General features: G+C 45.5%; 1 protein-coding gene across 2 annotated transcripts in view; it reads right to left on the reverse strand.

Moving 5' to 3' along the window:
• NCKAP1L (NCK associated protein 1 like) overlaps positions 1-17942 on the reverse strand; it is a 188796-nt gene that overhangs the window by 109974 nt on the left and 60880 nt on the right. For both annotated transcript variants that reach the window (XM_083169529.1, XM_083169530.1), the window contains 5 exons: positions 14170-14289; positions 6545-6684; positions 5401-5532; positions 2836-3054; positions 808-944 (listed from right to left, as the gene is read on the reverse strand). In XM_083169529.1, coding sequence (XP_083025655.1) covers positions 808-944; positions 2836-3054; positions 5401-5532; positions 6545-6684; positions 14170-14289 — 748 coding nt within the window. The remainder of the gene's footprint in view (positions 1-807; positions 945-2835; positions 3055-5400; positions 5533-6544; positions 6685-14169; positions 14290-17942) is intronic.

The following is a 17942-nucleotide window of genomic DNA, read 5'->3' on the forward strand; positions in this document are numbered from 1 at the left end:
AAACTGGTGACAAGATACAGTTTCGGAAAAATTGTCGCCATCCCCTGCCCCGCCGCCATCTGTATGCCGGAAGGGGACGCCTTCGGTCGCCCGGTGCCCACACCGGGCGACCGCACCCCCCGCAGCCTCCTCGGGTCCCCCCCTGCCCCCTCGAGCGGGAGGCGGACAGTAATGCATCCGCCTCGCCGCCCCGTCACCCGGATACTGTGATGCGCATGCTGCTGGTGGATCGCCAGCAAGGATGACACCAGATACATCTGTATGTCTAGTTTTAAGTTAAGCTGGCCATACATCTACAGATTGATTGTCAGAACGGGCTGGTTGGGACAAAAACATGGTAGTATCTGAATGACAGTTTTGGGCAGTTTTCCAGCATTTCAAAGCAAATGGCCAACTGTCATTTGTGCTTATCCATTACCAGGGTTTTGTTCCAACCAATCTGTAGATGTATGGCCAGCTTTAGTCTTAAGCAGCCCATACACGCTGCTATGAGGGCGTGCTTTCCGTGCTGTACTAGCACAGATCACATTGCATTGCATTGCCTGTGCACACGTTGTGCATGCAATGCGATGCAATGTGATGAAACCTAAGTACACCTCAAAGCACACATCGGGACAGCACGCATAGCAGCGTGTATGGGCAGCATTAGTCTTGATTATGTCTAATCTTGTTTATTGTAATGTGATCAATGTAATGCATGTTTAAAATTAAATTATTTTCTACGTCATCAATATTTCTGTATTATATGGATATATTTTACATGGAAATTAATAAAAATAAATTAAAAATAAAAATGAATTGACCCACCTGAAACATCCGTGTATTCTTCAGCATTTAGGCCTTGTTCTTTGCTCATTTCCGCTGGCAGATCCATATAACATTTCATTCTTGGAGAATACACTATTAGCCCTGTGCTAGCTTGGCGGAGAAGACATTCCAAGTACCTTCATGATAAGAAAAATCAACAATATATTCAGTTTGTTGTACTAAATAAATGGTAGTGTATACAATACATATGTTTAGTTATCGATTCACAATCAAAACATACTTTCAAATGATTAATCTATAAGGTGTGCCCAAATGAAAAGCATGTATGTAGCGGCATTGTCTAATCGCAGTGGGTTAATGTGGTTGCTGATAGATGCCGCTGGATTTTTCCAAGTGGCGCATGTGTAGTGCACGGCTTCATTTCTGGAAAGTTATTATGTGCGGTGGGATGCACTATGTATTTACTTATATGATCAAGCAGGTGTAAGCAACTACTACACCGTACATGGGGCCACATTCAGAGAGGTATACTAATACAATCACAGTTCTAAATATCTTTAGTTCTAGATATCGTGAGGTGATATTTAATGGGATGCGATTTTGTGTTTTTTTTTGTGATTTTTTTGTAAAAAAAAACTGCTGAATTTGCACATTTTTTCAAAATCACCAACTTAATGGGATGCGAATTACGCAAAAAAAAATGGTACTTGTGTAGTTTCCGGGTACTTGTCTACTTCTGGGTGTACGCTTGCCACGAAATATGTCCAAAAAAGTAACTTAACTCCATGCCAACATGGATAGTTCATACCTCCACTATCCATGTTGGCATGGAGTTGATTTTAAATAGTGTGGCTAGCGTAGCGAGCCACCGAGCCCGCAGCGTGGGCGAGCGAAGCGAACCCGGCAAGGGGACTCAGTGAAACAACACAAGTACCAAAAAAATCACACTTTTTGCCGCAAATTCGCACATTCTGAACTGGCGATTTTTCAAGACACTTCAATTCGCATCCAAATGTTTTCCCATTCAAAAGTATACAATTTGCACATTTAATGGGATTCGATTTCGGGAAAAGTTACCAAAAATCGCCACACAAACAGACCAGGTTCGGATAAACGATTTTGACTAGTGCAATCTGTCCATGGTATTATGCTGCATAAGTGAGTGAAGCTTACCTACATTATTATTAGCCTTTATTTATATGGTGCCACAAGAGTTCTATAGCGACTGACAATACATCATTGAGCAAAAAATTAAAAACCAAGAAAATAAAGACTTACAGTACAAATGCAAATTAGGACACATGGTGCATGGTAAATAAAAGACAGTTGAAGCAGACTGAGGCAATGCTCGTTGCTAGAGGGAGTTACATGCTCATTGCCAAAGGGGGGTGGATGGGGTTTACATGCTTGTCGCCTGGAGGGGTGTTATATGTTCTTTGCCAGGAAAGAGTTATATATTTGTTGTCAGAGGGAGGGGTTGCATGCTCGTTTCCAAGGGGACTTACATGCTCATTGCCAAGGGGACTTACATGGTTGTTTCCAGGGTGGGAAGTTCATAACAGCTTGCTGCGCTCCCCTGACTACCACATCCGGTCTCCAACCCACAGCAGAACGCTCGCACATTCTGTTGGCGGTGGCACCTCCAAAAATGGCCACCGCCTTTGAGGAGAGAGACACTAGAGGTCCAGCCGGACACTGCTGTGGGCTTTCAGCGGAGGCACCAATGGGGTGCGAGTGTGTTGGGCATTAGGGGATGTCTGGGCACACCTGGCATCCCCCTGCGCACACCTATGGTTATGAACAATTATATAATGATATAGTAGACACATATTGCACAGAGCTTATTAGAAAATATATACTGTAGTTAACATCAGTCTCTTCCCCAGTACATTACAATTTATGCTGCCTTCACATGGACACACTGTCTTACTGGTAATGTTTTTGTCAGATGCCGGTTACACATTGTTCAGTCCTGTATTCTCATGTTATTTCTATAGTATACAGTATACCATCTACATATGCAAAAGATTAATTGTTTTGCCCTGTTTGCTGTGTACATGCACTTACCAGTTGTTGTATAGAGAAGCGATGGTTTGCTCTCCTGACGCATCTGTCGGCTGTGACTGTTGTAGCAAGGTGGTCCGGATAGAGTGTGTGATATCAATATTTACTACATGGGCAACAGATTGCAGAGTGCTAAGGTAAGAGCGCATTCCACTCAGGACCTCTGATGGGCGCTGGATCTCATGTGTGGTTGGGTTCCAGTTCAATAATGACACCAAAGCCCTGGAAATTATTTGTTTGTTAAAGCATTTTCAGGTCATAAAATCATAGATTAGAGACTAGCTAAATGTCTCTACTATCAAAAACCACAGTTAAGTTACATTTATTTATTAACAGTTTTTTATATAGCGCAGTATATTCCGTTGCATGCTCGTTGCTAGAGGCAGTTACATGCTCGTTGCTAGGGGGAGTTACATGCTCATTGCCAAAGGGTGGGGGTTACATGCTCATTGCCAGGGGGGGTTATATGTTCTTTGCCAGTGAGAAGTTATATACTTGTTGTCATGCTCGTGGCCAAGGGTATGTGCATGCTTGTTGCCTAGGGGAGTTACATGCTCGTTGCCAAGGGACTTACATGCTCGTTGCCAAGGGAACTTACATGCTCGTTGCCAGGGTGGGGAGTTCCTAACAGCGCACCACGCTCCTCTGACTACCGTGTCCGGCGCAGCATATTCCGTTGCACTTCAATCTTGCATTATGTGTAAGGGTTATACATTTTGTATATCATAGATTTATTTTGGGGGTAAGCCATATTTGTGTACATACAGTAGCATTTAGAATGCTTGTATCTGGTGTCCCTACTAGAGAGAATTGTGTACTGGGAAGCTCTTGGTTGAATGTGTTACTACGGAGGCTGTATAAAAGTCAACATTACTGTGATTATCTTTACATTAATCAGTTACAGTAACATTGCATAAAATCCCTGAGCTAAATAGAGTTCAGATCATTAGATCATTATCATACAGTAACAGAACTGCTGAGAGTCTACAGAGAGTTATTCCTGCTTCAGACAATTTGTCTTCCATGCAGAAGACAATATACAGTAAGCACAGGTGGCCAGGCAATTGTTTCTGAAATATGGGTTCTTCTTTATATTATTATTATCCTTTCTTTATAAGGTGCGATAATGTATCTGCAGCGCACAATTACAGAGTACATAAACAAATATGCAAAACACGAACACAGTGGCTTACAGACAGTCCAAGACAATGTAGGACAAGTACAGGGTATATAAGTTTAGCTGCACCAGAGAGCAACATTGAATTAAGTATCAAGATTACATTAAAATACAGTATATACAACAGCAAGGCTTAAGGTGTGTACACACGGGTGTGATATGGCTTCCGATGTTGCCGATATAGTGCACATCGGAAGCCATATCGCATACCGATTGTGTACTTTTCAGGGATTGCGAGCCCGATGCGCTGCCGATGCGCGCTCCCTGAATACTCACTATAGCTCCGGCGGCCAGAGGGAGAGGGGCTTCTCCTGGGGCTGTAGGGCTGATGACCTGGAAGTCCGCCTAAAGAGGAGAGCGGGGGGTGTGACCTGATGTCTGCACGGCGGGGGGGAAGCTGTTTGATGTGCCGCGGCCCCGGGTGTCGCAGCACGCTGACATCTGTGCCCCTGCCTGGCACCCTGGTGACAGGTACTGTCCTCTGCTCTCCTTCATGCTCCCACACGGTCCACATGCTGCCGTGCGATGCGAGTCCAGATGCCATCAGATCGCATCGGGACTCGCATCGCACGGCAGCATGTCGACCGTGTGTACACACCATTAGAGTTGTCCTGGAGAGGTGGGGGAGCTCATTTTCCTTTGCCATCTCCCCTCTCCCCATAGGTAGAGTCAGGGCCAGTGGTAGGGTTTTTGGCACCTCTCCTGCAAACTATAATGCTTTTCTGTTACAATTATACCACATTTACACCAGAACTGCTGGGTTGCACCCAGGTTTTTGGACTCCGCTCCAACCCGGATGCGACCCGGCAGTTGTTCCCTTTTACACCAGCGTCCTGCAGCATTACATGACATCATCTCCGAGGGCCGGGCCCCCGCAAACTGACCAACACACTGGGGGCAAGCCTAGACCCAGTAAAGCTTCTAGGCTGCCCCCAGCCTCCACCAGCTTTGTTCTGTGAGGTGAATGAATGCCGCACACCGGCATCCATTCACCTCCTCCGCTGCTGTCTGCACCACAGACAGCAGCGGAGGCTGTACACAGACCCTGCCCAACCTCCAGACTGACCGCAGGACGCTGGGGTTCGGAGGTATGGGCTCTCTTATTGGTGGAAATGGGTCCCCGGGTCAGATGACCTGGCTAACCCATTTACATGGCCCCTGACTCTGTGGATGCTCCGTGTCCAACCCTGAGCATTTGCCAGGTCGAGCACCTGCGGAACAGGACACAGGTTATTTCTGGCCAGGCATATCTGGCCAAGTTCCATCCTGCAGCACATGCAAAATTCGCAGAGATACATTCAAAAAGATAGATGGCTTTAAGCATTAAAAAAAGAAAAGACCCACAAATCAGCAGGTTAGTACATATTATATAGTACATTTCAAAAACATACCGACTGAGTCTTATCTCTAAGTTAGCGCTGAGGTACTCGGCTGGGGTAATCACATGATCAAACACCAGAATACTCCTGACATGGTTTATAGACATGGCCAGTTCACAGAGAGTCAGGTGTAGTTTGTCCATGCTGAAAAGAAGAAAACACAATTAGATGCATGCATTTATGTTTAGAAATCATTTACAGTTTCTAAACTCCCCAAATGTCTGGGATGCTCCTAAATATCAGAGAGTACTCCAGGAATCCTAGCACAGAAGGCCACAGATCCAAAATATTTTTATTCTGGAGGTTATTCGGTAAGGGTATCAAAAACGAAATCTATTAAGGCAAAACCATGTTGTGCTGCAGGTGGGGCAAATGGAACGTGTAGAGAGAGTTACATTTGGGCGGGGTGTGTTCAAACTGAAATGTAAATTGCAGTGTAAAAATAAAGCAGCCAGTATTTACCCTGCACAGAAACTGAATAACTCACCCAAATCTATCTCTCACATGTTACATATGCCCCACCTGCAGTGCAACATGGTTTTGTCCATTAAGAGAAACATTTTGCTTCTGAGTACCGTCTACATGCACTACACATACCTCCCAATTGTCCCGCTTTCTGCGGGAACGTCCTGGTTTTTGGGGGACATTTCCGTGTCCCGCCCAGGTCTGGCAGTGTCCCGCAGTGGGGTGGGGCAGTTGGGAGTCATCTCCCCATCACCCGTGAATAGACACTCTGTGTGCATACGCACAGGGTCTATTTAGGCCCAACAGCATCGAAAATGGGGCGTGGCTTCGCGGGAGTGTTGTGCGTACAGGTCACGCCCCCTCCCTCTAGGTCACACCCCAAAGTTTTCGTGCACGCCTTCGGCACGCAACAAAGTCCCTCCTCGTACCTCCTCAATGTTGGGAGGTATGATTACAGGATTTATACAGTGAACTCCACAAACTAGTAACAACATAGTTGTATTTTAAATTCATTAATTTCCACTAGGACATTTTTGGGAAAAAATATAAAAACCAGCGAGCATGAGGCATTCAGTAGCTAGAAAAAAGGTCATAGTTTGAAAACAGACCGTAGCAATGAGTGTGGTCAGCAGATGGCGGTTCAGCTCAGTGACAATGTATTTGTTTTGGGTATAAGAAACCTATTTCTCACTTTGTGGTCACGCTGCGGTCTTTACGTTGGCTTTCTGCTCCTGGCTTTTCCCTCTCAGGTTCTGCTTTCTTGGGCGGAGGCTTTTTCAGTCTCTTGTTCCTGGCTTTGCTGATGGTCTTGGCACAGTGCTTTGGCAGCAACTAAAAAATTAAATTCAGGATACTTCAAATAGTGTTCCCCAATTTCTGTGACTTAGCACAAAACAATTCATAATTTTGAACTTCCACCTATAAATGCGCATGTAACTTCATTTTGAAAGTATGAATTGTACCTAATCCGTGCAATTTTAATGTCAGAATCATTGGTCACCCAATATTCACGAGTTACTGTTACATGCTTGCGTGAGTTTCTTCCATGCACAGAGGGACTGCCAGGTCACAGAACCAGAAGTCCAGCAATGGAGCTGCATCGCAAAGGACAGTTCTTATTGGAAGAGCTGTCCTTTGTGTTAATAATTGGATATGTTATGGAGAAACGGAGGTTGAGAGGTGATATGATTAGTATGTTCAAATACAGGATTGAGAATCATATGGAACTGGGAGATGATTTGTTCACCAAAAGGCCTATACTTAGGACACGCGGGCATGTACTGAGGCTCGAGGAAAAGAAATTCTGTACTGAATTAAGAAGAGGATTCTTCACCATTAGGAGCAGTAAAATTCTGGAACTCATTGCCGGTGGGGGTGGTTACAGCAACTACTGTTAATGAATTTGGCAACAGCAGAAACCTGTGAGATTACCTTGTAGCAATTTGAGGCAAGTTGTCTGTATCACCATTATGAATGTTGTTTATTAACCCTAACAAGTCTCATTGAGTAAATATCTCTCTTTATTCAGATTTTCAGACAACAAGGAAAGCTTATATTTCACTGCTTTCTCCAGGGCCGGTGCAAGGCACCGGAGCGCCCCAGGCGAGTCGGGGTGGGGGCGCCCCAGTGCCGGGGGGGAGGGGGGTGGTACCTGTGTAAAAAACTTGCGGCCCCGGCGTCCCTGCAGTGCTGTAGCGGGCAGGGGTGTCCGTGCCGTGGGGGAACCTGCGGCGCTGTCATTGTGTATAAAGCTGGCTGCGGCCGGCGGGGTCCCTGCAGTGAATAGAAAATAAGTAGCGCTTCCCGCGCCGCCACGCACATAGCACTAGTTATTTTCTATTCACTGCAGGGACACCGCCGGCCGCAGCCAGCTTTATACACAATGACAGCGCCGCAGGTTCCCCCACGGCACGGACACCCCTGCCCGCTACAGCACTGCAGGGACGCCGGGGCCTCAAGTTTTTTACACAGTTCGCTGGGGGTGAGGGGTGAACTGCCGCCCTCCAGGTGCCGGCGCCCTAGGCAAATGCCTAGAGCTGCCAAGTGGTGGCGCCGGCCCTGGCTTTCTCACTATTAGTGATGTAATTATTCCCCACACGATCAATTCTGATATAAGTGGGAACTCTATGTATGTTTAATGTTGTTTTGTGTTTGTCCAATGTCATTCAGGTCTGATTAAAAAGACCCCTTTTTAAATAATAAAATTCAGTTTTAACAGTTACCATTCTGTACTAGAAGGCTGTGCCCCACCTGGGAGATTTCTCTATATCCCTCTTGGATATTTCTTTTGAATTTGCAAGTCAGTAGTTACAAGTTAGATAGGTTGAACTCGATGGACTAACGTCTTTTTTCAGCCTTAATTACTATGTTACTAAGTTACTATGTTAGTGCAGGTTCTGGGATAATGGGTCAACAATGTCCAGGTCGACTACTATAGGTCGACTATGACCATGTCGACACCAAAGAATGGTCAATATACCCTAAGTTGACTGTGACAGAAGGTCATTCAAGTTTAAGTCGACGTGTACATGGTCGACACTCAAAATGTCGCCGTGAATTTTCATGTTTTTTGTGTCTATGTTGTACCGCGTCACATGGCTCGCTGCACTCACTATGCTTTAGACATGATGCCTCACTGTGCTTGAGCCACTATTTTAATTTAACTCTGTGCCCACTTGGATGGTAACGTATAAACCAAGTCGGTCTAAAAACTGTTGACCATTTGAGTGTCGACCATGTACATGATAAACTTAAGCTTGTGTCGACCTTCTGTCACTGTCGACCTATAGTATGCCGACCGTTCTTAGGTTTTGACCTTGTCACTGTCGACCAATAATGGTTGACTTACTGGGGGACATTTACCAAAATGGATTCGTAGAAAAAAGGTCTATTCGTAGGGAGAAATACACCTTTTTTTTACGAATTTGTATTTTCGGGATTTACAATCCCAAAAATACAACAATTCGTAGTCCTAAAGATGGAACATTCGTATTTGTATTTACAAATACGAATGTCCTACACCATCGATAGGATACGACAGAAATCACCATTAAAAAGAATGGTGATTCCTGATTTACTAAGCAGCCGTATGGATAATACGGCTGCTAAGTGGTGTGAAACACCCTCGCAAATACGACAGGAAAATAGAACACCATTTTCCTGTTCTATTTGCGTTTTAGCCTTACGGATCAGTCAGATCCGTGCAGGCTTCAGTGTAAAAAAAATAGAAAAATTAAATAAATAAAAAAAAAAAAACGGCGTGGGGTCCCCCCCACAGCCGAAACCAGCACCAGGCTGAAGGAGCCGGGGCCGGTAATTAAAAATCAGGGAACCCGACAAATAGGGGTTCCCCGATTTTTAACAACTAGCCCCAGGCTCCAGGTCCGGGGCTGGTTCCCAAAATACGGGGGACAAAATGACTAGGGGTCCCCCGTATTTTAAGAACCAGTCCCAGGCACAACCAGCCAGCAGGGTAATGCCACAGCCGGGGGGAGACTTTTTATACAAGTCCCCCCGGCCAAAACATTAACCAGCTGGCCAGGGGCCCTGGGGGAGTGGGGACCCCCCCAATGAAGGGGTCCCCCCCCTCCAGGACTTACCTGACCAGGCTGAAGCCTGGTACTGTCCCCGATGCCCCTGGGCGGTGGGCATCAGGCTGATAAATGGTGTAAAAATAAGGATAAACTATTGTTTTTTACTGTGGCACTACAAGTGCCAGCAAGCTGGGACTTGGAGAACCACAAGTCCCAGCCTGCTGGGCATTAAAGGGCCCGCTGGCACTTGTAGTTCCACAGTTAAAAAAATAGTGCACAAAACACACTGGCACACTTTTAAAATAAAACTTTAATACATACATTACACACATACTAATACTTACCTATCTTCTTCCCGTAGGTAGCCCTGGTCCTGATGTCCTCCGGTCCTGTGTCGGCGTTCCTCTTCATGTCGACGTCCTTCTTGAAGTCGACATCCCTGTCGGCGATGGCGTCCGGGTCCGACGAAATCCATGGAGGAAGCTGTGGAAGGAAACCATACTCACCTGTCCCAGCGCGACGTAGTCCAGGTAAGGGTCTTGTCAAAAAAACAAACCGAACACCCCGAATCCAGCCGGACAGAGAGCCGCACGGTGTTTACAACGTGCGGCTCCGCCTCCCGAATGCCGCTATTGGCCGCCTTGCGGCCTAGCGGCCAATCAGGAGCCGCTAGGCCGCAAGGCGGCCAATAGCGGCATTCGGGAGGCGGAGCCGCACGATGTAAACAAACACCGTGCGTCTCCGTGTCCGGCTGGTTTCGGGGTGTTCGGTTTGTTTTTTTGACAAGACCCTTACCTGGACTACGTCGCGCTGGGACAGGTGAGTATGGTTTCCTTCCACAGCTTCCCAAATGGATTTCGTCGGACCCGGACACCGGACGCCATTGCCGACAGGGACGTCGACATGAAGAGGAACGCCGACACAGGACTGGAGGACATCAGGACCAGGGCTACCTACGGGAAGAAGATAGGTAAGTATTAGTATGTGTGTAATGGATGTATTAAAGTTTTATTTTAAAAGTGTGTCAGTGTGTTTTGTGCACTATTTTTTTAACTGTGGAACTACAAGTGCCAGCGGGCCCTTTAATGCCCAGCAGGCTGGGACTTGTGGTTCTCCAAGTCCCAGCTTGCTGGGGAGGCTTGCTGGCACTTGTAGTGCCACAGTAAAAAACAATAGTTTATCCTTATTTTTACACCATTTATCAGCCCTATGCCCACCGCCCAGGGGCATCAGGGACAGTACCAGGCTTCAGCCTGGTCAGGTAAGTCCTGGAGGGGGGGGGACCCCTTCATTGGGGGGGTCCCCACTCCCCCAGGGCCCCTGGCCAGGCTGACCGGTCAGGGGGTTAATGTTTTGGCCAGGGGGACTTGTATAAAAAGTCTCCCCCCGGCTGTGGCATTACCCTGCTGGCTGGTTGTGCCTGGGAATGGTTCTTAAAATACAGGGGACCCCTAGTCATTTTGTCCCCCGTATTTTGGGAACCAGCCCCGGACCTGGAGCCTGGGGCTGGTTGTTAAAAATTGGGGATCCCCTATTTGTCGGGTTCCCTGATTTTTAATTACCGGCCCCGGCTCCTTCAGCCTGGTGCTGGTTTCGGCTGTGGGGGGGACCCCACGCCGGTTTTTTTTTTCATTTATTTATTTTTCTATTTTTTTTTACACACTGCAGCCTGCACGGATCTGACTGATCCGTGCAGACTGCTAGAAATAATTCGTATTAGCAGCCGTATATACGGCCGCTAATACGGATGGTTACACCATCGGAGGGTTACAAAGCAGTCGTATCTGACTGCTTTGTAACTGACCCTCCGGAACACGAGTTTGCATACGACTTAACCAGTCCTATGCAACCGTAGGGGAAATACCAATACGAAAAACTAGGTTTTTCATATTGGTAAATTTCCCCCACTGACTGTAAATCTAGACATTGTCAACCCTGGTACTGGACACCATTAGTGCATAAGCGATTATTAAGAATGCAGAGCCTGGCAATGTGTGGCGGGTTGCACCAATGGACTAGTGCATCCCGCCCATACACTGGTAGGTTAATTGGCTCACAACAAAAAGTAATCCTAGTTCATGCATGGCCAAATATTCTCTGTAAAGTGCCGCACACTGTGGCCCTTATTCTAGTTGACTCGGACAGATGCATATTTCGGACGGCCACCGAGTGTACTTAGCCCCGCCTACTATACGGATCACTCACACTGTCCGAATACGGTAAGGCGCTGAGCGAATGGACCGCAAGTGGATGTTTCATGTGAACACCTCCCCCATCTGTGGGAACCTCCCCATCCTTCGATGGTCGCTGACCATCGAATGATGGACCGAGCGGTCAGGCAGCCCTGAGTGCTCCTGACCACTCGGACATTTTTCCGTGTGAAAGCAGGGATGTGGACGGGCAGCTGACACCCGGCTATGTCAGCTGTCCGCCCCCCATGCGTGCGTCACGGCCAGATTACCATACGTACGCCCAGCGTTTTAAAGGGAACGCCCATGAAACGCGGGGCGTACGTATGGTAATGAGCCCAAACAGCCCTTCACGCCCCTCCCCACCCCCTGCTCGGATGGACCCATACAATCCTTTTCTGCACGTAATTCACGCTGTGTTCGGACGTGCGAGGCATTCGCACATGCGCAGAAACGCCTCTGCACATGCGCAAACGCAATACATCGCCGTCTGACCGAACACGCAGCCGTCCGACTCAATCAGAATAAGGGCCTATGTGTGAGCTAAATAAATAACTGGTAATATAATAATAAAAAGTACTAACCAATATTTTCTGTCATTTTACAGACATGGAGGGGAGAGATGTAAGAAGAGGCGCCCATATTATCTTATCATATAGACACATTGGGCAGCTGCCCAGGGTCCTACAATGCAAGGGGCTTCCAAGCAGTGGTGGGGGTATGGGGGTCACAAAATCAGAGGAGCCAGGCAGCATATTCTACCTGCACCACAACCTGCAGCCACACAGTGAATGGCTGTCAGCATGCTGACTGGTGAATGACTGAAGCTATTCAACAGTCTAGAGTGCTAACAGCCAATCACTGTGTGTAAGCATGTGGAAAGACTGCGCAGGACTGCAGGATGGGCACATCTATTTTAATTGGTTACTGTGAATGGCTGGGTAGGGGACCCATGCATTGCCTTGCCCAGTGCTGGGTAAATGCCAAATATAGATGTGTCCCACTTGCGTATAGTAGAGTGCTGTAACGAGACAGAGATGTGGAAGCAGTGCGGTATACAATGTTCATTTGCCTCGCTGCTGAGTCCTCTACAAATGAATAAGAGGCGGGCGCATGCGCAACTCCAATTGAAGTCTATTGCATAGTGGAAGTGTGCAATCCTACTATCCTGCACTGTCCTTGTTGCGGAAAGAATCTAAGGGGACCCTAGAACCAGAACTATATGACTTTTACTGGGACAGTATGTATGAAAGTAGAAATCTGCAAACATCTAACAAATTACTTGTTGGTATGTGTACATACATGTGGTGACTTCTGTAAGGTCTGTGCTACACAAGGGCGAGATGTACTATGCCTTGAAAAGTGATAAAATTAAGAGGGATAAACCACCAACCAGTCAGCTCTTTAATTGTTAAAACACAGCCTGTAGCATGGCATTTAGGAGTAGATTGGATGATGGGTTATCGCTACAGTTGGGTACACACTGGAATGACCAGCAATTGTTCAGTCTTGACTGCCGATTTCCCTTGAGCTATGAACAAGCTATACTAAGCGCACACACACACACTACAATTTTACTAGCAACTGAACAATATACAGTATTGCGATATTGCTAGGGTTAGATGTGCAGCCCATGCAACTGCATGAGCAGTATAATTTCCTACTCCAATAACTCTTTTTTCAGCCCATACAGATAGCACAACCAATAAAGTATTTCTATACACACTACCCTCTCTTTCATTTTTTCTGCGCACAAACCAGCAGCTCACTGCATATATAGGCAGCGCTTTAGCCCACCCAAACAATAACATTTTCCTTATATTAAAAAGGGATTGGGAGACCCTATTTGGCTAAAGCAGCGCAACTCCAAGATAGGAACACTGAAGGGAGCGCGGTATATCACACTGCTGTCCATTAACTGCATGAGCACGCATTCTGAGTGTAGACACCGAGCGACAATTTGTCGTTACAAAACATCACTAAAGTGTATACCCGGCATTATATATCACTCAGCAGCCTGTGTAATTGTTTTTGTTAAATAGTAGCTACCGTTTAAAGGATTTTCTTTATCCCAGGGATAAGCATCAACTTAAAAATCAGATTATGGATCGTAATGGTGGATATTTTTATAACCATATACATAGGAGTCTGCAATTCCTTTTTATGCATATAACAGGGTTGCCGACCCTCCCGGAATTTGCGGGAGTCTCCCGAAAATCGGGTCCTTCCTCCCGGCCCCCGGAAGGGTGGGCAACCCTCCCGGAATCAGGGGGACCCCCACTGAGCCCCCCGATCGCGGCATTTATATGCCGCAATCCGCGGGTCTCAGGGGAGGGGGCGGAGCTAAAACGGCACAATCGTGTCGTTTTAGCCCCGCCCCCTCCATGGATATCAGTTATTTAGCCTATTTCCCGTAGTGGGGGCGGGGCTTAATGACGTCACGGTTAAGCCCCGTCCCCAAAATTCGTAATGAAAGATTCCTCTCCGGGCTTCTCCCGGAGAGGATTTTTTGAAAGTCGGCAACCCTGGCATATAAATGGAGTTAATGTAGAGTACTGAAATGCACAAGTGCAATGTCCAATCCATAGAGATACCTTCTCAGAGAGGTTACTTTGCTCAGCGCAGATGTCCATGATACAGATGCTGGCCTGCTTACTGATTTCATCCAGAAAGTTGTTACATAGTCCTATGCTGCAGTTCTTCAGATGAGGGTACTGCAATTAGGACATACAGTCTTAGCATTTTAAATGACTTCAACAAATTACATACATTTATCTTCCATGCAATAGAAGTCGCATTATACATAATGGCCCTTATTCTGGTTCACTTGCAGAGGCAAATTCCTTCTCAAATGGAGAAAACCATGTGCACTGCAGGTGGGGTAGATTTAACTGGTGCAGAGAGAATTAGATTTGGGTGGGGTTTTACTTCAAAGTGAGATCTATAGTGCAGTGTAAAAATAAAGCACCCAGCATTTACTTTGCACAGAAACAAAATAACTCACCCAAATCTAATTCTCTCTGCACATGTTACATCTATCCCCCCCTGCATTGCACATGGTTTTGTCCATTTGAGAAGGAATTTGCCTCTATCAGTGAACCAGAATAAGGCCCAGTGTCCCTTATTCAGATCTGATCGCAGTACACATTTGTTATTAAAATGGGCAAAACCATGTGCACTGCAGGTGGGGCAGGTGTAACATGCAGAAAGTTACATATGGGTGGGGTGTGTTGAAATTGAAATCTAAATTGCAGTGTAAAAATAATGCAGTCAGTATTTACCCTGCACAGAAATAAAATAACGCTCACAAATCTAACTCTCTCTGCACACGTTACATCTGCCCCTCTTGCAGTACACACGGTTTTGCCCATTTTGAGAACAAATTTGTACTGCAATTGGATCTGAATAAGGGCCAATGTGTGTGCATAGTGTGACTCTGTAGTGCTGAGCATCTTTTCTGAGACTTTTTAAATAGCGTTTTGCAAAGTGAGTAGGATGAACAAACAGCTTCTGCAGATTAAAATGATATGTGGCATGTCTGTTATTTCAGTACTAACTATATCTAGCTTCACTGTGTGTAAATGATATACATTCAACTGAATCTGTACTAACATACCTATTCTAAGGAGCCCAATGTTTTAGCCAAGTTTTAGTGACATGTACATGTAAGATTCTCATTCTACTATAAGATTTGTTTTAATATATGATTTTTTGTTTAATCTTTCATGCAGAACGTTGATCCAAATGAATAAAGACAAAGTAACTGAGAAAAACTGCTCCTTTCCTCTTTTCTTGTCTATTGTTCCCTCTTGGCTTAAGGTGCCCATACACGTTACAATTATTGTATACAATATTGTATACAATATTGCATCTCGGTTTTGCGATGAGATGAGATGCACATACTTTTTGTACTAGATCTCATCTCATCACAAAATCGAGATGCGATGAGATGCGATATTGTATACAATATTGTATACAATAATTGTAACGTGTATGGGCACCTTTAGACCTGGGGTAGCCAATTCCAGTCCTTGAGAGCTACCAACAGTTAATGTTTTCCAGATTTCCTCACAGAGGACATTATTCTAGTTCACTCTTTCTGACAAAATCATTCTTAGCTGGACAAAACAAAGTGCACTTCAGGGGGGCAGATGTAAAATGTGCAGAGAGAATTAGATTTGGGGGAGTTATTTTGTTTCTGTGCAGGGTAAATACTGACTGCTTTATTTTTACACTGCAATATAGATCTCACTTTGAAGTAAAGCCCCACCCTAATCTAACTCTCTCTGCACAAGTAACATCTGCCCCACCTGCAGTGCACATGAAGGATTTTGTCAGAAAGAGTGAACTAAAATAAGGCCCAGAATCACAAGTGAAGTAATTAGCTCCACCTGTGGATCTTTTAAAATGTGTCAGTGAGTAACGAGTGCACCTTTGCAGCAGCTAGATTGTCTGTAAATTATGAACTGTTGGTAGCTCTAGAGGACTGGAGTTGGCTACCACTGGCTTAGACTGTCATCGAATTACAAATAAGTGTTCTCTGATCCACCACAGGAATACTATAGGAATCCACGACAGGAATACTACAGGAATGCACCAGAAGAATACCACAAGAACACTGCAGGAATCCACTACAGTAATACTACAGGAATCCACCACAGGAATACTACAGCAATCCACCACAGGAATAATACCGTAATCCATCATAGGAATACTACAGGAATCCACCACAGGAATGCCACATGAATACTACAGTAATCCATCACAGGAATACTACAGGAATCTACCACAGGAATACCACAGGAAACAACCACAGGAATACCACAGGAATACTACAGAAATACTACAAGAATTCACCACAGGAATACTACAGGAATCTTCCACAGGAATACTGCAGACATCTGCCTAGAAATACTGCAGTAATCCACCATAGGAATACTACAGGAATCCACCACAGTAATACTACAGGGTTCCACCACAGGAATTCTACAGGAATACTACAGAAATCGACTACAGGAATACCACAAGAATTCACCACAGGAATACTACAGGAATCCACCACAGGAATCCATCACAGAATACTACAGGAATCCACTACAGAAATACTACAGAAATCCAACACAGGAATTAGGAATACTACAGATATCTGACACAGGAATCCTGGAGGAATACCACACAATACTACAGGAATAAACCACAGGAATACCACTGGAATCCACAAAAGGAATACTACAGGAAATAATTTACCACAGGAATACTAAATGAATCATCACATACTGTAAATGCCATAGAATACCACCTAAGGAAAAGTACAGGAATCCACTATAGCAGTGGTTCCCAAACTGTGCGCCTAGGCTCCCTGGGGTGCCTCAGGTTTGTGGTCCAGAATCAATTCAAGTTATTTATGGCCAATAAAATAGGCAAAAACAGTGCTTGTGGCTTCCAATTAAGAATATGTGGGTAAACAGAAGTGAATTGTGTTTCTCACCACATAAGTGGACCTAAGGAAAACATTTAAATCACAATTTATTTAATATCTTTCCTGAAACTAGTAACCAACTTTTGGCCTAGGGGTGCCGTGAAAAATATTCTGATACTTTAGGGTGCCGTGATTCAAAAAGTTTGGGAACCACTGCACTATAGGAATACAGCAGGAATACTACAAGAATCCACCACAGGAATACTACAGTAATCCACCACAGGAATACTACAGGAATCCACCACAGGAATACTACAGGAATCCACCACAGGAATACTACAGGAATCCACCACAGGAATACTACAGGAATCCACCACAGGAATACTACAGGAATCCACCACAGGAATACTACAGGAATCCACCACATGAATACTACAGGAATCCACCACATGAATAATACAGGAATCCACCACAGGAATGCCACAGGATACTACAGAAATCCACCACAGGAATACTACAGGAATCCACCACAGGAATACTACAGTAATCCACCACAGGAATACTACAGGAATCCACCACAGGAATACTACAGGAATCCACCACAGGAATACTACAGGAATCCACAACATGAATAATACAGGAATCCACCACAGGAATGCCACAGGATACTACAGAAATCCACCACAGGAATACTACAGGAATCCACCACAGGAATACTACAGGAATCCACCACAGGAATACTACAGGAATCCACCACAGGAATACTACAGGAATCCACCACAGGAATACTACAGGAATCCACCACAGAAATACTACAGGAATCCACCACATGAATAATACAGGAATCCACCACAGGAATGCCACAGGATACTACAGAAATCCACCACAGGAATACTACAGGAATCCACCACAGGAATACTACAGGAATCCACCACAGGAATACTACAG

Source organism: Crinia signifera, chromosome 2, assembly GCF_055691185.1.
Source record: "Crinia signifera chromosome 2, ASM5569118v1, whole genome shotgun sequence".
In the NCBI taxonomy this organism is placed as follows: Eukaryota; Metazoa; Chordata; class Amphibia; order Anura; family Myobatrachidae; genus Crinia; species Crinia signifera.